General features: G+C 41.3%; 1 protein-coding gene across 2 annotated transcripts in view; it reads right to left on the bottom strand.

Moving 5' to 3' along the window:
- Actn (alpha actinin) overlaps positions 1-23,112 on the bottom strand; it is a 234,578-nt gene that overhangs the window by 37,880 nt on the left and 173,586 nt on the right. The window contains exons 2-6 of one of the 2 annotated variants that reach the window (XM_070084039.1): positions 14,651-14,755; positions 12,546-12,675; positions 5,553-5,734; positions 1,773-1,926; positions 1,375-1,460 (exon numbers count right to left, since the gene is read on the bottom strand). In XM_070084039.1, the coding sequence (XP_069940140.1) occupies positions 1,375-1,460; positions 1,773-1,926; positions 5,553-5,734; positions 12,546-12,675; positions 14,651-14,755 (657 nt within the window). The remainder of the gene's footprint in view (positions 1-1,374; positions 1,461-1,772; positions 1,927-5,552; positions 5,735-12,545; positions 12,676-14,650; positions 14,756-23,112) is intronic. The other variant, XM_070084038.1, reaches the window with a different exon arrangement.

Raw genomic sequence — 23,112 nt, 5'->3', positions numbered from 1 at the left:
GAAAATCAAAATGCTAAACTAAAGTACAGAATATCCGGCATATCTGCATCCGAGTGGTGTGTAAGCGAACTGCTGTGGAGCGGACGTCAATCATGAAAATGATGGTTATAGGATACTAATTACTATGAAAGAGCATCAACAAAGGTGAATAAAGAAACCTCATGCACAGGCATCAATACAGGCAATGATAGTAGTTTTTACTGAACATAACAAGAACATTAGGCCAAGAGATTACAGGCTTAATTTATGTACAGTGCAACCTACACATTCTCAGAAATCCTTGCAAATCAAGAAACTGTATATACCATTAAAAGTTGTCCATATTATAAATTTTTGTTTCAGTTTTTGGGCTCATTTTGTTTCAAAGGCTCTCTCTCTCTTTAAAGGCTGCTCTAATCTTATTAATATTGACAGTCATAAAGCAGAATGCCCAGAGAAAGATTCTGGCACAAGTAATCAAGCAAGCACACTTTTAAATGGGGAATGTGTGTGAAAAAAATGAAATCTTCTAATTTATTTGCAGAAGGCTCTTCAGTCAATAACGTGAATAATGTAACCAGAGAATTCAGAGTATCATGAATTCGTAGGGAGCATCGTACAACAAAAATGGCATGTGGATAGTTTCTCTACCATCATTGCTGAAACTTGTGTGGACATACAATAGTGACTATCTCATGCATGTTATAAAATGTTACTATTTGGGCTAAACAGCTCAAAAACAAAACATCTAAGAAACAGTTAACATATTAATATCAATGTTATAAAAGAAGAAATGTGGACCATTACACAAGCTAGAGGCTATGCAGTCACTGGGGCATATCTCCAGCACTTGACTTTACATTCTAAACAGCCAGTCAGCACATATGTTGTTCCAGCCTTTACTTTGCTTGCTTCTGCAGCTGCTGCACTTTGGCTGCTCAATACTGCTGTAACTACTGCAGTGTTAGTCCAAGAAACAATCTACAAATATCTCAGATAGACTCAGAATGCAGTAAACGATTTACTTTCTTAGGAAAATAAATAATGCTTTAATTACTGGAGGAATGCAATACTGCATTGATGTTTTGCAATACACTGAAAGAAACTGTGCTAGACTGAGTCTGCCAAGACATTTGAAAATTCTGATTTCTAGCATGAAAGTGGTATCAACAAATATAAAAGAGGAAATAGATGAATTTTATGTCAAGTATCTAAAGTGTTATCATCATCCTCTGGAAATATCAAGACAATTACCAAGTTGCATGATATCTGTTGATATGTATTTTATGCTTGAATTTTAATGTGGACAAAAATGCTGGGTGAGCAGGGGTCTAGTATCCTGGGTGAGGGGTAGCGCGCCACTGGGCCCATGCTCGTATGGGACCATGTGTTTACCTGCTGGGCCCCCTGGAAGGCATGGTAGTAGCAAGACACGTAGGTCATGATGGCCCGCTCATCAGCCTTTGGGGTATTCACCAGATCTGAAAACACCCCCATTATCTTCATTACTACAGCACTACTGTCATGTGGTATATGGGTATCAGCAGCTCAACTGGAATCCTTCGCTAACTTTCCACGTTAGTTCAGCCATCAAAAATTAGAGAAAAGACACCAAATACAGAAAACTCAAGATCAGCATCAGTTGGTTTTCTGCACTGTAGAATTATCTGTATAAAAATTTTTATAATAAAATTAAAGTGGATAATAAAGATTAAGTCAATATAGTATACTTATAGGTTGAATTGAAAACAAACTTTAGATATTTAACAACTTAATGGTGGTCAGCTACCTACCATCGGGGTCCAACATCCTAGGGATATCAAGATGCTTCTCAGCAATGTCGAAGGCAAGATTAAGGTTGTGGAGGGGATCATCCTTGGACAACTGAGAGTAGTCCAGCAGGTCGGGTCTGTGACGATGGATGAGGGCACAGAATGCAAGACCATCCTGAAAAACAAATGTTAATGAGAAAATAGAAAGGTCAAAAATTTTAATGATTTTTCTACTAGCATTCTTAACCAAGAACAGTGTAAACACTAACTGCACAATAAACTTGCACTATGTATCCAAATGAAATTCCTGACTTTTTAGAGCAATCCAAAAATTTAATCACTTGTAGATTTGCCACAAGGAAAATGGTTAACTAATGTTATGCAATTTTTTATATGATAATATGAATTTTGACACACACAAAAAAAAAAAAACCTTGCAACCAAATCAAGCCTTGTTAATATTTATGTAATATATTTATTTTATTATCACACCGGCCGATTCCCACCAAGGCAGGGTGGCCCGAAAAAGAAAAACTTTCACCATCACTGTCTTGCCAGAAGGGTGCTTTACACTACAGTTTTTAAACTGCAACATTAACACCCCTCCTTCAGAGTGCAGGCACTGTACTTCCCATCTCCAGGACTCAAGTCCGGCCTGCCGGTTTCCCTGAATCCCTTCATAAATGTTACTTTGCTCACACTCCAACAGCACGTCAAGTATTAAAAACCATTTGTCTCCATTCACTCCTATCAAACACGCTCATGCATGCCTGCTGGAAGTCCAAGCCCCTCGCACACAAAACCTCCTTTACCCCCTCCCTCCAACCCTTCCTAGGCCGACCCCTACCCCGCCTTCCTTCCACTACAGACTGATACACTCTTGAAGTCATTCTGTTTCGCTCCATTCTCTCTACATGTCCGAACCACCTCAACAACCCTTCCTCAGCCCTCTGGACAACAGTTTTGGAAATCCCGCACCTCCTCCTAACTTCCAAACTACGAATTCTCTGCATTATATTCACACCACACATTGCCCTCAGACATGACATCTCCACTGCCTCCAGCCTTCTCCTCGCTGCAACATTCATCACCCACGCTTCACACCCATATAAGAGCGTTGGTAAAACTATACTCTCATACATTCCCCTCTTTGCCTCCAAGGACAAAGTTCTTTGTCTCCACAGACTCCTAAGTGCACCACTCACTCTTTTTCCCTCATCAATTCTATGATTCACCTCATCTTTCATAGACCCATCCGCTGACACGTCCACTCCCAAATATCTGAATACGTTCACCTCCTCCATACTCTCTCCCTCCAATCTGATATTCAATCTTTCATCACCTAATCTTTTTGTTATCCTCATAACCTTACTCTTTCCTGTATTCACCTTTAATTTTCTTCTTTTGCACACCCTACCAAATTCATCCACCAATCTCTGCAACTTCTCTTCAGAATCTCCCAAGAGCACAGTGTCATCAGCAAAGAGCAGCTGTGACAACTCCCACTTTGTGTGTGATTCTTTATCTTTTAACTCCACGCCTCTTGCCAAGACCCTCGCATTTACTTCTCTTACAACCCCATCTATAAATATATTAAACAACCACGGTGACATCACACATCCTTGTCTAAGGCCTACTTTTACTGGGAAAAAATTTCCCTCTTTCCTACATACTCTAACTTGAGCCTCACTATCCTCGTAAAAACTCTTCACTGCTTTCAGTAACCTACCTCCTACACCATACACTTGCAACATCTGCCACATTGCCCCCCTATCCACCCTGTCATACGCCTTTTCCAAATCCATAAATGCCACAAAGACCTCTTTAGCCTTATCTAAATACTGTTCACTTATATGTTTCACTGTAAACACCTGGTCCACACACCCCCTACCTTTCCTAAAGCCTCCTTGTTCATCTGCTATCCTATTCTCCGTCTTACTCTTATTTCTTTCAATTATAACTCTACCATACACTTTACCAGGTACACTCAACAGACTTATCCCCCTATAATTTTTGCACTCTCTTTTATCCCCTTTGCCTTTATACAAAGGAACTATGCATGCTCTCTGCCAATCCCTAGGTACCTTACCCTCTTCCATACATTTATTAAATAATTGCACCAACCACTCCAAAACTATATCCCCACCTGCTTTTAACATTTCTATCTTTATCCCATCAATCCCGGCTGCCTTACCCCCTTTCATTTTACCTACTGCCTCACGAACTTCCCCCACACTCACAACTGGCTCTTCCTCACTCCTACAAGATGTTATTCCTCCTTGCCCTATACACGAAATCACAGCTTCCCTATCTTCATCAACATTTAACAATTCCTCAAAATATTCCTTCCATCTTCCCAATACCTCTAACTCTCCATTTAATAACTCTCCTCTCCTATTTTTAACTGACAAATCCATTTGTTCTCTAGGCTTTCTTAACTTGTTAATCTCACTCCAAAACTTTTTCTTATTTTCAACAAAATTTGTTGATAACATCTCACCCACTCTCTCATTTGCTCTCTTTTTACATTGCTTCACCACTCTCTTAACTTCTCTCTTTTTCTCCATATACTCTTCCCTCCTTGCATCACTTCTACTTTGTAAAAACTTCTCATATGCTAACTTTTTCTCCCTTACTACTCTCTTTACATCATCATTCCACCAATCGCTCCTCTTCCCTCCTGCACCCACTTTCCTGTAACCACAAACTTCTGCTGAACACTCTAACACTACATTTTTAAACCTACCCCATACCTCTTCGACCCCATTGCCTATGCTCTCATTAGCCCATCTATCCTCCAATAGCTGTTTATATCTTACCCTAACTGCCTCCTCTTTTAGTTTATAAACCTTTACCTCTCTCTTCCCTGATGCTTCTATTCTCCTTGTATCCCATCTACCTTTTACTCTCAGTGTAGCTACAACTAGAAAGTGATCTGATATATCTGTGGCCCCTCTATAAACATGTACATCCTGAAGTCTACTCAACAGTCTTTTATCTACCAATACATAATCCAACAAACTACTGTCATTTCGCCCTACATCATATCGTGTATACTTATTTATCCTCTTTTTCTTAAAATATGTATTACCTATAACTAAACCCCTTTCTATACAAAGTTCAATCAAAGGGCTCCCATTATCATTTACACCTGGCACCCCAAACTTACCTACCACACCCTCTCTAAAAGTTTCTCCTACTTTAGCATTCAAGTCCCCTACCACAATTACTCTCTCACTTGGTTCAAAGGCTCCTATACATTCACTTAACATCTCCCAAAATCTCTCTCTCTCCTCTGCATTCCTCTCTTCTCCAGGTGCATACACACTTATTATGACCCACTTCTCGCATCCAACCTTTACTTTAATCCACATAATTCTTGAATTTACACATTCATATTCTCTTTTCTCCTTCCATAACTGATCATTTAACATTACTGCTACCCCTTCCTTTGCTCTAACTCTCTCAGATACTCCAGATTTAATCCCATTTATTTCCCCCCACTGAAACTCTCCTACCCCCTTCAGCTTTGTTTCGCTTAGGGCCAGGACATCCAACTTCTTTTCATTCATAACATCAGCAATCATCTGTTTCTTGTCATCCGCACTACATCCACGCACATTTAAGCAACCCAGTTTTATAAAGTTTTTCTTCTTCTCTTTTTTAGTAATTGTATACAGGAGAAGGGGTTACTAGCCCATTGCTCCCGGCATTTTAGTCGCCTCATATGAGTGCTTTTCCTTGCAGGGTATGTGAACTGACAGGTGATCAAATAAAAGTTATGTTGTAAAAAAATTTAACCTTAAAGGAGGTGTGGAAGTTCTGAACATTGACGTTCTTGTAAGGAGCAGTCTTACGCTGGCACCAGAGCAAGAGACCCTCCTTGGCAGTCATCTCCTCTACACTAATATCCTGAATGGCGAACCTCAGAATAATGGTCCAGATCATACCCAACGTCATCTTCAGGTTGCCATCAACAATTTCTGCAACAAAAATGAGTAATAAGTACAACAATATTTGACAACTTTTAAACTAGGGTCACAATGTATAAAAAGTACAAATTACACAAATATATCTGTAATATAGGTACTAGGTTGGTAGATAGCAACCACCCAGGGAGGTACTACCATCCTGCCAAGTGAGTGTGAAATGAAAGCCTGTAATTGTTTTACATGATGGTAGGATTGCTGGTGTCTTTTGTCTGTCTCATAAATATGCAAGATTACAGGTACATCTTGCTACTTCTACTTACACTTAGGTCACACTACACATACATGTACATGTTTATTTATACACACTCATCTGAGTTTTCTTTGATTTTATCTTAATAGTTCTTGGTCTTATTACTTTTCCTTTTATATCCATGGGGAAGTGGAATGAGAATCTTTCATCCGTAAGTCATGCATGTTGTAAAAGTCAACTAAAATGCTGGAAACAATGGGCTAGTAACCCCTTTTCCTGTAATAATTACTAAAAAGAATAAGAAGAAGAAAATTGTCAAAGTGGGAAGTCTGAATGTGAGTGGATGTTGTGCAAATGATAAGAAAGAGATGAAAATAAATGGTATAAAATACCGACACAATGGAAACAAACACATATGCAGTTTAATGTGATCCTTTATTGACAACGTTTTGCCCACACAGTGGGCTTTTTCAAGTCACACAGATCTACATGGGGTGGAAGGTACGGGAGTATTTATAGTCAGGTTCAGAATGTTGAGGTCAGGTGGAGAATGCTGCATCTGATGATCTACCGGGTGGGGTTATAGAGTCTTGGGTAGCTTGGCAGGGATATTGGACAAGTTGTGAGTAGACCTTCTGCAGTGTTCTATGTTCTTATGTGGGATAACGATGAAGAAGTTTCTTGGCGAGTGGTTCAGCTATGTTATAGAAGCCGTTGTTCTGGTTGAAATTGTTGGTTATAGAGATAAGCGATGATTCCAGGATTCTTCGGTATTGAGTGTTGTCTTTTGTGGCGATAAGTCTTGAGTTTATGTAGTTAATTAAATGGTTGTGTGAAAGACAACACTCAATACCGAAGAATCCTGGAATCATCGCTTATCTCTATAACCAACAATTTCAACCAGAACAACGGCTTCTATAACATAGCTGAACCACTCGCCAAGAAACTTCTTCATCGCTATCCCACATAAGAACATAGAACACTGCAGAAGGTCTACTCGCAACTTGTCCAATACCCCTGCCAAGCTACCCAAGACTCTATAACCCCACCCGGTAGATCATCAGATGCAGCATTCTCCACCTGACCTCAACATTCTGAACCTGACTATAAATACTCCCGTACTTTCCACCCCAGGTAGATCTGTGTGTGACTTGAAAAAGCCCACTGTGTGGGCAAAACGTTGTTAATAAAGGATCACATTAAACTGCATATGTGTTTATGTTTCCATAAGAAAGAGATGATTGTGGATGTTATGAATGAGAAGAAGCTGGATGGCCTGGCTTTAAGTGAAACAAAGCTGAAGGGGGTGGGAGAGTTTCAGTGGAGAGGAATAAATGGGATTAGGTCAGGGGTTCCAAACAGAGTTAGAGCTAAAGAAGGAGTAGCAATAATGTTGAAGGATAAGTTATGGCAGGAAAAGAGGGACTATAAATGTATTAATTCAAGGATTATGTGGAGTAAAATAAAGGTTGGATGTGAAAAGTGGGTTATAGTAAGTGTATATGCACCTGGAGAAGAGAGAAGTGTAGAGGAGAGAGAGTGAGTTTGGGAAATGTTGAGTGAATGCGTGGGGAGTTTTAAACCAAGTGTGAGAGTAATGGTGGTTGGGAATTTCAATGCTAAAGTGGGCAAAAATGTTGTGGAGGGAGTAGTAGGTAAATTTGGGGTGCCAGGGGTAAATGAAAATAGGGAGCCTTTAATTGAGCTATGTGTATAAAGAGGTTTGGTAATAAGTAATACACATTTTATGAAGAAGAGGATAAATAAGTATACAAGGTATGATATAGCATGTAATGAAAGTAGTTTGTTAGATTATGTATTGGTGGATAAAAGGTTGATGGGTAGGCTCCAGGATATACACGTTTATAGAGGGGCAACTGATATATCGGATCATTATTTAGTTGTAGCTACAGTTAGAGTAAGAAGTAGATGGGAAAAGAGGAAAATGGCAACAACAAGCAAGAGGGAGGTGAAAGTGTATAAACTAAGGGAGGAGGAAGTTCGGGTGAGATATAAGCAACTATTGGCAGAAAGGTGGGCTGGTGTGAGCATGAGTAGTGGGGGGGTGGGGGGGAAGGAGGGTTGAAGAGGGTTGGAATAGTTTTAGAAATGCAGTATTAGAATGTGGGGCATAAGTTTGTGGTTATAGGAGGGTGGGTGCAGGAGGAAAGAGGAGTGATTGGTGGAATGATGAAGTAAAGGGTGTAATAAAAGAGAAAAAGTTAGCTTATGAGAGGTTTTTACAAAGCAGAAGTGTTATAAGAAGAGTAGAGTATATGGAGAGTAAAAGAAAGGTAAAGAGAGTGGTGAGAGAGTGCAAAAGGAGAGCAGATGATAGAGTGGGAGAGGCACTGTCAAGAAATTTTAATGAAAATAAGAAAAAATTTTGGAGTGAGTTAAACAAGTTAAGAAAGCCTAGAGAACGAATGGATTTGTCAGTTAAAAACAGAGTAGGGGAGTTAGTAGATGAGGAGATGGAGGTTTTGGGTAGATGGCGAGAATATTTTGAGGAACTTTTAAATGTCGACGAAGAAAGGGAAGCGGTAATTTCATGCACTGGCCAGGGAGGTATACCATCTTTTAGGAGTGAAGAAGAACAGGATGTGAGTGTGGGGGAGGTGTGTGAGGCATTATGTAGAATGAAAGGGGGTAAAACAGCTGGAACTGATGGGATCATGACAGAAATGTTAAAAGCAGGGGAAGGGGGTACTTTTGTTTAATAAATGTATGAAAGAGGGGAAGGTACCTAGGGATTGGCAGAGAGCATGTATAGTCCCTTTATATAAAGAGAAGGGGGACAAAAGAGATTGTAAAAATTATAGAGGAATAAGTTTACTGAGTATACCAGGAAAAGTGTACGGTAGGGTCATAATTGAAAGAATTAGAGGTAAGACAGAATGTAGGATTGCAGATGAGCAAGGAGGTTTCAGAGTGGGTAGGGGATGTGTAGATCAAGTGTTTACATTGAAGCATATATGTGAACAGTATTTAAATAAAGGTAGGGAAGTTTTTATTGCATTTATGGATTTAGAAAAGGCATATGATAGAGTTAAGGTAGTAGGTTGGTAGACAGCAACCACCCAGGGAGGTACTACCGTCCTGCCAAGTGAGTGTAAAACGAAAGCCTGTAATTGTTTTACATGATGGTAGGAGTGCTGGTGTCCTTTTTTCTGTCTCATGAACATGCAAGATTTCAGGTACGTCTTGCTACTTCTACTTACACTTAGATCACACTACACATACATGTACAAGCATATATATACACACACCCCTCTGGGTTTTCTGCTATTTTCTTTATAGTTCTTGTTCTTGTTTATTTCCTCTTATCTCCATGGGGAAGTGGAACGGAATTCTTCCTCTGTAAGCTATGCGTGTCGTAAGAGGCGACTAAAATGCCGGGAGCAAGGGGCTAGTAACCCTTTCTCCTGTATATATTACTAAATTTAAAAGGAAAAACTTTTGTTTTTCCTTTTGGGCCACCCCACCTTAGTGGGATACGGCTGGTGCGTTGAAAGAAAGAAAGATATGATAGAGTGGATAGGGGAGCAATGTGGCAGACGTTGCAAGTAGTATATGGAATAGGGGGTAAGTTACTAAATGCTGAAAAGAGTTTTTATGAGGATAGTGAGGCTCAGGTTAGGGTGTGTAGAAGAGAGGGAGACTACTTCCCGGTAAAAGTAGGCCTTAGATAGGCCTTAGATGGTTGTTTAATATATTTATAGATGGGGTTGTAAAAGAAGTAAATGCTAGGATGTTCGGGAGAGGGGTAGGATTAAATTATGGGGAATCAAATACAAAATGGGAATTGACACAGTTGCTCTCTGCTGATGATACTGTGGTTATGGGAGATTCTAAAGAAAAATTGCAAAGGTTAGTGGATGAGTTTGTGTGTAAAGGTAGAAAGTTGAAAGTGAACATAGAAATGAGTAAGGTGATGAGGGTATCAAATGATTTAGATAAAGAAAAATTGGATATCATATTGGAGAGGAGGAGTATGGAAGAAATGAATGTTTTCAGATACTTGGGAGTTGACGTGTCAGCAGATGGATTTATGAAGGATGAGGTTAATCACAGAACTGATGAGGGAGAAAAGGCGAGTGGCGCGTTGAGGTATATGTGGAGACAAAAAACGTTATCTATGGAGGCAAAGAAGGGAATGTCTGAAAGAATAGTAGTACGAACACTCTTATATGGGTGTGAAGCTTGGGTTGTGAATGCAGCAGCGAGGAGGCAGTTGGAGGCAGTGGAGATGTCCTGTCTAAGGGCAATGTGTGGTGTAAACATTATGCAGAAAATTCGGAGTGTGGAAATTAGGAGAAGGTGTGGAGTTAACAAAAGTATTAGTCAGAGGGCTGAAGAGGGGTTGTTGAGGTGGTTTGGTCATTTAGAGAGAATGGATCAAAGTAGTATGACATGGAGAGCATTTAAATCTGTAAGGGAAGGGAGGAAGGGTAGGGGTCGTCCTCGAAAAGGTTGGAAGGGTAAGGGAGGTTATGTGGGCGAGGGGCTTGGACTTCCAACAGGCGTGCATGAGCGTGTTTGATAGGAGTGAATGGAGACGAATGGTATTTGGGACCTGACGATCCGTTGGAGTGTGAGCAGGGTAATATTTAGTGAAGGAATTCAGGGAAACCGGTTATTTTTATATAGCCGGGATGAGTCCTGGAAATGGGAAGTACAATGCCTGCACTCTAAAGGAGGGGTTTCGGGATATTAGCAGTTTGGAGGGATATGTTGTGTATCTTTATATGTACGTATATGCTTCTAAACTGTTGTGTTCTGAGCACCTCTGCAAAAAACAGTGATTATGTGTGAGTGAGGTGAAAGTGTTGAATGATGATGAAAGTATTTTCTTTTTGGGGATTTTCTTTCTTTTTGGGTCACCCTGCCTCGATGGGAGACGGCTGACTTGTTAAAAAAAAAAAAATCTGTAATATACCTGTTACTGGTTTTGAGAGTTTTTCTACCCTTACAGTCTTGCCTGAGGCCAGGCTTTTCTGTTGACTGTTCAACCAGTCTGCTGCTGCTGCTGCTGGGGGCCCACTGGGTCATGTACGCAACACAGGCTGGGTGATCTGGCACTTGGCAGAGGTATTTATCCAGTTTCCTCTTGAAAACTTCTACACTTGTTCCAGAAATGTTCCTAATATCTGCTGACAGAAGGTCTTGGACTACAGATGTTGACACAATGTTTTCTTATTGCTTTTCAATGGGTCTATTTTACACCTCCTCCAACATCTTTCATTCCAATATGTTATGGTCTGTGTAGATTTGGAAATAGGCCCTCAAGTCAACCTACAGTTATTAACATGAGAAGAATGAGCAGTTTCATGTAGTATCATGCAAGCAACTGGAAACATTTTATCCCCATGTAACTTAACACGGTATCAGCAGCCCCTATATGACCTATACCTAACTACCATGGTTATACTAGCTGCAGCTAGCATAGCCATGGTAGTTAATGCTACAATGACTATGGTAGTTGTTTCTTCCACAGCCATGGTAGCTGCAGCTTCCACAATCATAGTAGCAGCAGCTTTCACAGTCTTGTTAGCTTTAGCTTCCATAGTCATGATTGCAGCTTCCACAGTCATCCTGGCTACAGCTTCCATGACTATGTTGGCAGCAGTTAAATAGTCAAGCCAATTATACAGTATAAAGAGTAGGTTCAATTGTAAGTTTGTCAATTTTACTTAAATGGTAGCTTGTCTTTTGTGTATGAACTTTGTTTTAAAAACTTGCAATTAAATAACTTTAATTAAATTGAGCAAATGATACAAGATTGACATTTTCAAATACCTGAAATTTCCTGAAATGTACAGTAAGTGGTTTTCAGTAAGTAAAACTACTATTTTATTACAATCAGGAGGCCTGGTCTAGGACTTGGCCATGGCAGGAACTACAGGTAACCTACAGGTATTTGGATGATGTGGCATACTGCTGAAAAGTACGAAGACCAAGACAAAGACACAAGTTGTTGAAGTATTTACTAGGACATCTGTTGTGAAAAGCTTTAATACGTCTAATTGTGAGTTGATAAAGCTCTACAGGGTGAAATGTTGTCCCAATAAAAGCTTCTTCTACAACTTGTATCCTTGTCATCAAACATACATACTTAAAAACAAAAAGGGTAAAAACTATTTAACAAAAATACCATTATAGTATTTATAAGAACATGCACTAACAAAAAATTAGTATCATCATGCTAAGTTAAAAATAACATGCATAATGTTTAAAAAATTTGAAATGTTAAGTGTCAAAAGCCTCTAAAATTTTCCTGAGGTCCCTACAGGCATCCCATAATAATAATAATAATAATAATAATAATAATAATAATAATAATAATAATAATAAAACACTACTACTTGTGGAAAGAGGTCAAAGCCATGGGCAAACAGTTAAAATGTTCTCTATAATTATCACTTGTTTGTAATAGAATATAATGCCCAAAATAAGTATAACTGTGTGATCACTTATGAATGAAAATTATTATTAATATTGTAAGCTGTAGTAGTAAAATTATCACTACTGATAAGAATTATCATGGCTTACTTTTTCGTTATTACTGAAATGATAATGGCTATTACACACGTGTGTGATGTAAGTACACACCTTCAGCACCAATTGATACCAGCTTCACACCTTTGCTGGCAATGAAGTCAAGTGCCTTGTTCACATTGGCAATCTTGTGGAACCTCATCTTGCCTCGGTCGGGTTTGGGCAGAGTCTCGCCGGAGATGACCTGTAACATAACACTTGTCAGTAATGACTGCCATCCATTCTAACACACAGCTATCACAGACCAATCTTTAACTTAACACCTATTAGCAACTTATTATCAGCAGTAACAGGTTCACAATAAACAATATAGTGTAACCTGGATGGAGAGAATGCTGAAACAATACAAAGCTAAAAGGAGAGAACTGGGAACCACATGGATGTGTGGAGTGACACTGATCAAGGTAATGATGGGAAACTCTTGAAAAAGTTGGGATAAGCCAATGAGACTAGACCTTGTTTTCACACTAAATGAGGCAGATGTAGGAGAAATTAACTAATGCGTTACTAAGAGTAGACTGCACATTTCTGGATTGTTATAAGACATTCGACATTGTTCTCCACAAGAATCAAGGCCACTAACAAAAAGAGCAAGCAGGGATAATAGAAAACATAAGATGTTGCATCAAGGAATATCTTAATAGAGATAAAGCGATGGTCTAGCAAGTGGTTGGGATGGACAAACATGAGTAGCAGTGTTCCATAAAGTTTCATATTGGAACCAATACTGTTCCTGATAAATGTAAACAACATGCATGTTTGTGGATGAAGTATGGGTAATATGACGAGTAAGTACCAAAGAAGACAGGGAAGGTAAGCATGCCACACTCACACACACACACACACACACACACACACAGGGCAGAGGGTAAGTGCCACACACATATAGGGCAGAAAGGATGACACACACACACACACACACACACACACACACACACACACACACACACACACACACACACACACACACACACACACATGTAGTGAAGGCAGGATCCATACATAGCATTAAGAAGAGATAAAATAAAGCTCATGGAGCAGGAAGAGAGTGGACCTAATAGTGACCAGCGAAGAGGTGGGGACAGAAGCTGTGAATTGACCCCTGCAACCACAAATGGGTGAGTATACATATACATAAGGCAGAAAGTAAGGGTGACAGACAGAGACAGGGCAGAAGGTAAAGGTGCCCCCCCCTACACACTTAAGGGTTTCACATACATGGGAGAAAGAAAAAATAAAGGTGAAACATACACAGGGCAGAAGATAAAAGTCTCCCATACACATTGCAGAAGGTAAGGGTGCCACACGCATAATAGAGAGTAAGGGTGCCCCACACACAGAACAGAAAGTAAGGGTGCCCCACACACAGGACAGAAGGTAAGGGTGCCACACACACAGGACAGAAGGTAAGGGTGCCCCACTTACAAAGGGCAGAAGGTAAGGGGTGCCCTACACAAACAGGGTAGAAGGTAAGGGTACCCCCACACACACAGGGCAGAAGGTAAGGGGCGCCCCATACCCACACACACACAGGGCAAAAGGTAAGGGTGCCCCACACAGAACAGAAGGTAAGGGTGCCCCACACACAGGACAGAAGGTAAGGGTGCCACACACACCGGACATAAGGTAAGGGTGTCACACACACTGGACAGAAGGTAAGGGTGCCACACACACACACACACAGGACAGAAGGTAAGGGGCGCCCCATACCCAAACACACAGGGCAGAAGGTAAGGGTGCCCCACACACAGAACAGAAGGTAAGGGTGCCCCACACAAAGGACAGAAGGTAAGGGTGCCACACACACAGGACAGAAGGTAAAGGTGCCACACACACAAGACAGAAGGTAAGGGTGTCACACACACTGGACAGAAGGTAAGTGTGCCCCTCACACACATAATAGAAGGTAAGGGTGCCACAAACTGAAGGTAAAGGTGCCACCCACAATTGAAGGTAAGGTTGCCACACACATAATTGAAGGTAAGGGTGCCACACACATAATTGAAGGTAAGGGTGCCACACACATAACTGAAGGTAAGGGTGCCACACACACAACTGAAGGTAACGGTGCCACACACACAACTGAAAGTAAGAGTGCCACACATAATTGAAGGTAAGGGTGCCACACACACCTAGGGTAGAAGGTAAGTGTGCCTCACCTCGAGCAGAAGCATAAGCTTGAGCCCATTGCGGAATTCCTCCTCTATGCTCTCGATGAGGGTGCCCGCCTTGCGGAGATGGGAGTTGCACCAGGCGGTGAATGTCTGAAACAAGCATTAACATTATAGTAATACACCTTGTATATGTCGTGTCGAATAAGCAGAACTTGCGATTTTGGCTTAAATAGCAACGCTCATCTTGCCATATAACACAAGCAAAAATTTGTTTATGCAACAATTTCGCAAAAATCATTCTGAACCTAACGAAAAAAAATATATTTCATTGCGTTTATTTATTATTAAATTATTGTAAACGTATCTAAAATATAGTCGGATTAGGCTAAAATAAATTGAGCTTGTTATAATAAGGTTAGGTAAGTTTTCTAAGATTCTTTTGGTGCAAAATTATAAATTTTTACATTAACATTAATGAAAAATATATATCTTTAAACGTATAAGATAAAAATTTAGAAAGGACTTAATTTTAAATGAGTTCTTGCTAATTGACCAGTTTTACATATTCGGCACGACATATATTAAATAAAAAATAAACAATGCCTATAAAAATCTAGGACAATGATTAATTTAATAAAAACAAAATCTGCGTGGATGTAGAATCATTCCTTTACTATTTTTTTTAGACAAAACTGATTTACTCTCTATTATGATTACAATCAAAACTAATTATTATTATTATAATCAAAAAGAAGCGCTAAACCACAAGGGCTATACAGCGAAATCAAAACTAAGCGCTAACAAACCATACCACGGGCGGGGATAGAACCCGCGAGGGTCATGCAGCGTTGAAATGATTACCTTGTTTTCCAAGGAGTATTCGACTGAATTTATTTCGGTAATGGAGTTTTTTGTACATTCCCAAAATCTGTAATTTTGCCATAAAAGAGGTTGTTAGTGTACAACAATATTCCAGTCTAGAAGTTACAGGTGCCCTCAAAAATATCGGTTGCTTGGCATGTTTTCCTTTAAAAGTTACTGTTATCCAGATTATCATCTTTCTTGCATTTATGATGGTTGTTGTTCTATTTTATTTACAATGCACTAGAATCTTTCGGTTATTCTGAGCTTTAAACAATATGATGTTCAATGAGGACAAATTCCAACTACTCCGTTATGGAAAACTGGAGGAGATAATAACTAGAACAGAGTATACTACTGACTCCGGCCATACAATAGAGCGGAAAAATAATGTAAGGGACCTGGGAGTAGTAATGTCTGAGGACCTCACTTTCAAGGATCACAACAGTGCCACGATCGCACGTGCAAAGAAAATGATAGGATGGATAATGAGAACTTTCAAAACGAGAGATGCCAAGCCCATGATGATCCTTTTCAAATCACTTGTTCTCTCTAGGTTGGAATACTGCTGTACATTAACATCTCCATTCAAAGCAGGTGAAATCGCAGATCTAGAGAGTGTACAGAGATCCTTTACTGCACGTATAAGTTCTGTCAAGCACCTTAACTACTGGGAACGCTTGGAAGCACTTGACTTGTACTCGTTGGAACGCAGGAGGGAGAGATATATCATAATCTACACTTGGAAAATCTTGGAAGGAATGGTCCCAAATCTGCACACAGAAATTACTCCCTACGAAAGTAAAAGACTGGGCAGGCGATGCAAAATGCCGCCAATAAAAAGTAGGGGCGCCATTGATACACTAAGAGAAAACACCATAAGTGTCCGGGGCCCAAAACTGTTCAACAGCCTCCCATCAAGCATTAGGGGAATTGCCAATAAACCCCTGGCTGCCTTCAAGAGAGAGCTGGACAGATACCTAAAGTTAGTGCCGGATCAGCCGGGCTGTGGCTCGTACGTTGGACTGCGTGCGGCCAGCAGTAACAGCCTAGTTGATCAGGCCCTGATCCATCGGGAGGCCTGGTCGTGGACCGGGCCGCGGGGGCGTTGATCCCCGGAATAACTTCCAGGTAACCTCCAGGTAAGCATAAACCCCAACATGTATACTATATAAAGGTTAGCAAGAACAGGGGATAGAGAGCCCACAGCGACACTAAAGGTTTGAGAATAAAATTTACTTTGAAAGGAAAAAGAATCAAGAGTCCACACAAAGGCAAATAAGATCAAGAAAGGCATCAGTAGGTATAGGGAGATGAAGTAACCCTTCACTGGCCTCTCTCTCTCTCTCTCTCTCTCTCTCTCTCTCTCTCTCTCTCTCTCTCTCTCTCTCTCTCTCTCTCTCTCTCTCTTTCTCTCTCTCTCTCTCTGAAAAAATTAAGATCATCAAGAGGGACATTGAAGAGGGACTCAAACCTCTGGTGTTGCTATGGGCTTTGCTGTCCTCTGTTTTTGCTAACCTTTATATGAAATACTCCCAAACTGTTCTTCGTACTATTGGTGTGCGCCCTTCCCAACATGTAAAGTCTGTACCCTCCTCTACCCCAACCCCAGCCAACACCCTACCTGTAGCACGTCTTACCCTTCACAACAATGCAAACCTTATACACAATCTCCAACTCTTGAACCATCAAAGGAGACGCTAACCTCTTGTCATACAAATGAGAACTGGAAGCCTGTTAAATGTTTGGCACTCTGACAAGATTGCTGATGATGTCTCTTCTCTCATGGACACGTAAAATATATGATATACCATACCTTTACCTTTGATATACCTTTGAAGAGTTTCGAGTTTATCTACTCTCTGAGCCTGGCCATGGGCCAGGCTCGTCTGGTGCTTGCTGGTCAACCAGGCTGTTGCTGCTGGAGGCCCACTGCCCCACATATCCATCACAGCATGGTTGATCTGGCACCTGGTAAAGGTACTTCTCCAGTTTCCTCTTGAAGGCTTCTACACTTGTTCCAGCAGTGTTTCTGATATCTTCTGGTAAGATGTTGAAAAGTCTGGGACCCCGGATGTTGATACAGTGTTCCCTTATTGTCCCCACCGCACCCCTGCTCCTCACTGGGCTTATTTTACACTTCCTCCCATATCTCTCACTCCAGTATGTTGTTATGGCAGTGTGCAGATTTGGGACCAAGCCCTCGAGTACCTTCCAAGTATATTTATCATGTACCTCTCTCTCAAACCATACCACGGGCGGGGATAGAACCCGCGATCAGAGTCTCAAAACACCAGACCGTCACGTTAGCCACTGGACCAGCTAGCTGGTCCAGTGGCTAACGTGACGGTCTGGAGTTTTGAGACTCTGATCGCGGATTATATCCCCGCCCGTGGTATGGTTTGTTTGCAGTCGTGTCATTACGATTTCGTGAGTCAGTTACCTCTCTCTCCTCCGCTCCAATGAGTACATGTTTTAGACTTGCAGGCGTTCGCAGTAGTTTACTGGCTCAATGTGAGCCGTAAACGATCTCTGTATTTGTTCCAGCTCCGATATTTCTCCTGCCTTGAACGGGGCCGTCAGCACTGAGCAATATTCTAAGTGAGGGAGCACTAGCGATTTGAAGTGTCACCACCGGCATTATTTCCCTTGTTTTGAAAGTTCTCAGTATCCACCCAGTCATCTTCCTGGCTGTCATCTTTGTCTTGTTATGGTCTTTAAAAGAAAGGTCCGCTGACATAATTATTCCTAGGTCTTTTACGTGTTTCTTACGTTCTATTTGGTGACTCTCTTGAGTTTTGTATATAGTGCTCCTTTTGAGTTCTTCATTCTTTCCATACCTAAGCAGCTGGAACTTATCACCACTGAACCTCATGTTTTCCACTGCCCACTGGAAAACCTTGTTTATGTCTTCCTGTACTTTTTCAGTGTCCTCTACCGTACTGACTTTCATGCTTATTTTAGTGTCATCTGCAAATGCTGATACAAAAGTGTGCCGGGTGTTTTTCTTTATGTCTGCTATGAGGATGAGGAACAGCGGAGGTGTCAGGACAGTGCCTTGGGGCACTGAGCTTTTGACCTCGGTGATGCTGGATCTTGCCCTGTTCACTACTACTTTTTGTGTTCTGTGTGTTAGGAAACCGAAAATCCATCTGCCTACCTTCCCCGTAATGCCCATGGCCTTCATTTTGTGCGCTATCACTCCATGATCGCATTTGTCAAACGCCTTTACGAAATCTGTGCAAATCACATCTGCGTTTTGGTCGTCTTCCAGTGCCTCCGTAATTCTGTCTTAATGGTTCAGCAGCTGTGACAGACATGATCGTCCTACTCTAAAACCATGCTGGTTCGGGTTATGTTGGCTGTGCTGGTCCATGAAATTTGTAATCTGCCGTCTCATCACTCTTTCGAAGATTTTTATGATGTGAGAGGTTAGGGCTACTGGTCTAATTTTTAGCTAGTGCTCTACTACCTCCCTTGTGCAAAGGAGCTATGTCTGCACTCTTTAAGGTCTGGTATTTCACCTAGATCTAAGCTCTTTCTCCAAAGAATACTGAGGGCTCGTGCTAGTGGTACTTTGCACTTCTTTATAAATAGAGCATTCCATGAATCTGGTCCAGGTGCTGAGTGAGTGGGCATGTTTTCCATTTCTTTTTCGAAATCTATGGGATTTGTACTAACGTCAGTTAGTTGGTCTGCGCGGCCTTCTTCTGGAGTGAAAAATATTTCTGCATTTTCTACCTTGCTGTCATTTAGAGGGTTGCTGAACACCGACTCATACTGTTCTTTTAGGATTTCACTCATTTCCTGTTTGTCGTCAATATACGACTCTCCTCTCAGTAGTGGTCCAATTCTACAGGTAGTTCTTAGCTTGAATTTTGCGTAGGAATAGAAATATTTTGGGTTTCTTGAAATATCCTGTATGGCCTTTTGTTCCCTTTGTACTTCTTCTGTGAGGTATGACATCCTAAGTTTTTGCTCTAATTCAGTGATCTCTCTGCTAAGTCTATCTTTCCTCTGTTGTAGCATATTTGTGTTTTTAAGCAGTTCAGTAACCCGTTTTCTTCTGTACCATCTCTTACGCTCTCTCTCTATATCTGATCTTCTTCTGGGTTTCCTCAATGGTACATGTTTCATACATACCTTGTATGCTTCTGTATTCAGCTTCTCTAGGCACTGGTGGGGATTTAGGTCGCTCATGTCTGATTTCCAGAGTATGTCTGATAGCTCTTGGTTTAGTTTTCCCAGTCAATTCAATGGTTGTTAAACTTACTGAACATCCCGTCTCTAACATTAGTGATGCAGTTTCCTACCCCTGAGTTAATACTAGTTTGAACCTCTATGATGTTATGATTAGAGTAAATAGTTTTGGAAAGTGTTATGTCTCTGATCAGTTCCTCGATGTTTGTGAATATCAAATCCAGGGTATTTTCATTTCTGGTGGGATCAATTACCTGTTGGTTTAAAGAGTACTTTTTACAAAGCCTCATACAAATTTCTATGAACATTTAATATATATTTCGCTTTCTTACTTTTTTTTTTTAATAAATGTTCCGCTTTCTTGTGTTGAGACCTGGTCACGGGGGAGATATAGAATGTATATATGTGCATATATGTATATAGTGTATAATATAAACGTTAACGGTGTGGGAAATTCAGCAGGGAGTGCACATGGTGGCGCCAAGGGGTACAAGGGAATGGGGGCTCAAGCTCCTCAAAAATTCCATCACTCTTCTATATCCCCAAAATCAAAATACCCCCCCCCCCTGGCTCTTCCAACAAGTTTGTCCCCCTTACACAAAGCTTCTGGAACCGACCTGGGCGTGGGTAATATGAACAAGGTGTGGGAAACATTAGCAAGGTGTGGGAAACATCAGCAGAAGGGACTATTACTACCAAATCTGCACAATGGAATTAATCCCCCCCCCCAATTACCCCTACCTGTACAAGCGGCAAGAGGATCGGCAGACAGTGCAAAATAGCCCAATGAAAAGCAGAGGTGTAATAAGTACATTAAGAGATAACTCAAGAAGTGTTAATGGACCAGTTCTCGTCAACACCGTCCTTCATACATAATGGGGATTACCAAACGACCTTTAACTGTCTTCAAGAAGGAAGAAATTCGAGAAAGCTCCTGATGCCTACACTGTCCTGCGTGCTGTTAGTATATCAACTGTTCTGTGCCATTGCTTTGAGGATGACCATCACATTTCACAGGAAAGTAGGCACCCATGAAAGGCACGACATATCCGCAAGTCTCCTTCTGGCGCCCGAAGTCAGTACATGTAAATATGAAAAACTTCAATCCTGCTGGACGTCGCATTCTAGTTTAAAAAAAAAGTCAATATGAAAAAAAAGGTCAATATGTTAAAAAAATATGAGCCTGAGCGTTGTGTTGGAGGCATCAACGCCCCCGCGGCCCGGTCCACAAGTGTGGATCAGGGCCTGATCAAAGTTAACGCAGATACGAGCCACAGCCCGGCTGAGCCTGAGCTTGCTACCACCTGCAGCACATAAGACTGCCATCCCCACGAGCCCCTTTGTGGGGCGGGGCAGATGGCAGACCAGAGGCCTAGCTTCTCCCTACGAGCCCCGTGAGGGCGGGGAATGTGGCTAGGCCTAGGGACAGTTGGTCCCAAAGATGAGGGGGTACTTGTACCTCCTCCCATGGGAGACTTACGTCTCGAGACACTCCCCAGATAGGGAGCCAAGGCCGGGTCACCACTACTTGGAAAAGACCCGGGCCGGGAGAATACCGGCGAATAAAAAAAAAAAGATATGAGAGAACAGTCTGTCTTACTTGGTGGTGGCCACCTCAGAGCCAGGTACCCGGCCCACAACACACTGCCTCACGCCCCACCACATACACCACCACAAAGTGACCACAGTCTCACATCACCACCACACCTGACACACACACCACGTATGACCCACACCTTCACACCTCACACTGATACAAATTTGGCACAAGTTTTGGACAACTGCAACCATTAAGTGACCTCCCACAAAATGAGTTAAAATAAGTTATAAATTTCATAGCCTAATTATAAACTTCAATATTTACATAATGAGTTCAGAGTCTGGAACCTATCAGATAAAGTAGGTGAGTCAATATTAAATTCTTTAATATATCACAGTGACAGGAACTCAAATTAAATCTAACCAGGGTATTGTAAAAAAAAAAACTATTCCACAAGGCATTATCCTGGCATATATGTTCATTATCCTCCTCGCACATGAAACCAACACTAACCACAGCTTCGTATCATGTTTTGCAATGCCAAAATGAGCTTGAAAGTTACCTCAGCGACTGAAAACTGCTGTAGATATCAACACTGTGGTCAGAGTAACTATATGATTTTGAAGGGCGACTAATTTCATTTTCTGAGATAAAATAAAAATATTAATTTTTTTTATATAGTTTTGGAATATTAATATATTCTAACTGTAGACTATTCCGGGGGTGTTCGCCCCCGTGGCCCCATCCCGTCTAAGCCAGATCAAAAACCACCTAAAATTTAGAGCTGAGGGATGGGGCAATTAACTTAGCTGACGAGTCACTTAACCAACTTTGGTAAGAGTCTCTGGCCTTCAAGGAGGAGAAGGGTAGGTGCATGGCCTTCATCCCGGTGAAGGGCTCTTGATCCAAGAAATTGGATTTATCCTACCTTTTCTTGATCACACCTTATTACCTTCTCTTCCTCAGGCGATGTATAATCCCTACGATGTGTGATTCCTTATGAATATACTACTACTACTACTAATAATAATAATAATAATTTTTGCACTCGAGAAGGGAGGAAAACTGCAAACTACAGTCCGAGAGGTGAGAAGTACAGTGCCTGCCTGCACTATGAAAGAGGGACGGTGATGAAGTATTTCACATTTCTAGTAAGACAGCTTCTGAATGAATGATGATGAATGTGTTTCCTTTTTTTAGGAGGGGGGGGGTGGAAGGGGAGACACCCTACTTAAGTGGGAGACGGCCGGCGTGGGGGAAAAAATATTCTTTGAAAATTAAATTAATAACAGATCACTGAAGAGGAAGATATTCAATAAAACCTTTACACTTTGATTTTATTAGTAGTAATACATTCGTGGAAACGTTAAAATCGATGAGGTGGTGCAGCGCCCGGGGAATGGGAGGCAACCATATTTTGTCCAAGGAAGAAGAGGGTGGTTTCAGTTCCTTGGATTAAGAGCTCTTCACCAACATCAAGGCACCTACCTACCTTGAAGGGTATATTGGTGAGAATGTGAGCTTACTAAAGGTTAAGACTGGCGACTGCTGCTACTGTGTGTTAATCAAGGAGAGTGAAGGCAGGCGGCCTCACATGCTTGTGATATACCTGTGATCGGTTTCTAGAATTTTCTCCTCTCTCTCAGCCCGGCCTGAATCTAGGCTTTTGTGCTGACTGCCTATTCAACTAGGCTGTTGCTGTTAGCACCTAGCTGGCCCACACATCGATCACAGCCTGGTTAATCTAGCATTTGGAGGAGATAGTGATCCTGTTTCCTCTTGAAGACTTGTATTTACGTTCCAGCCTTTTCTGATATCTGCTGGCAGTATGCTGAAGAATCTTGCACCACGGATGTTGACAGCGTTCTTTTTGTCCGTAGCGCCCCTGCTTCTCACTGGGTCTATT

This window comes from Cherax quadricarinatus, chromosome 11 (genome assembly GCF_038502225.1).
Source record: "Cherax quadricarinatus isolate ZL_2023a chromosome 11, ASM3850222v1, whole genome shotgun sequence".
Classification (NCBI taxonomy): Eukaryota; Metazoa; Arthropoda; class Malacostraca; order Decapoda; family Parastacidae; genus Cherax; species Cherax quadricarinatus.
Note: the sequence above shows the minus strand (reverse complement) of the source record. Positions and strands in the feature narration are given on the sequence as shown.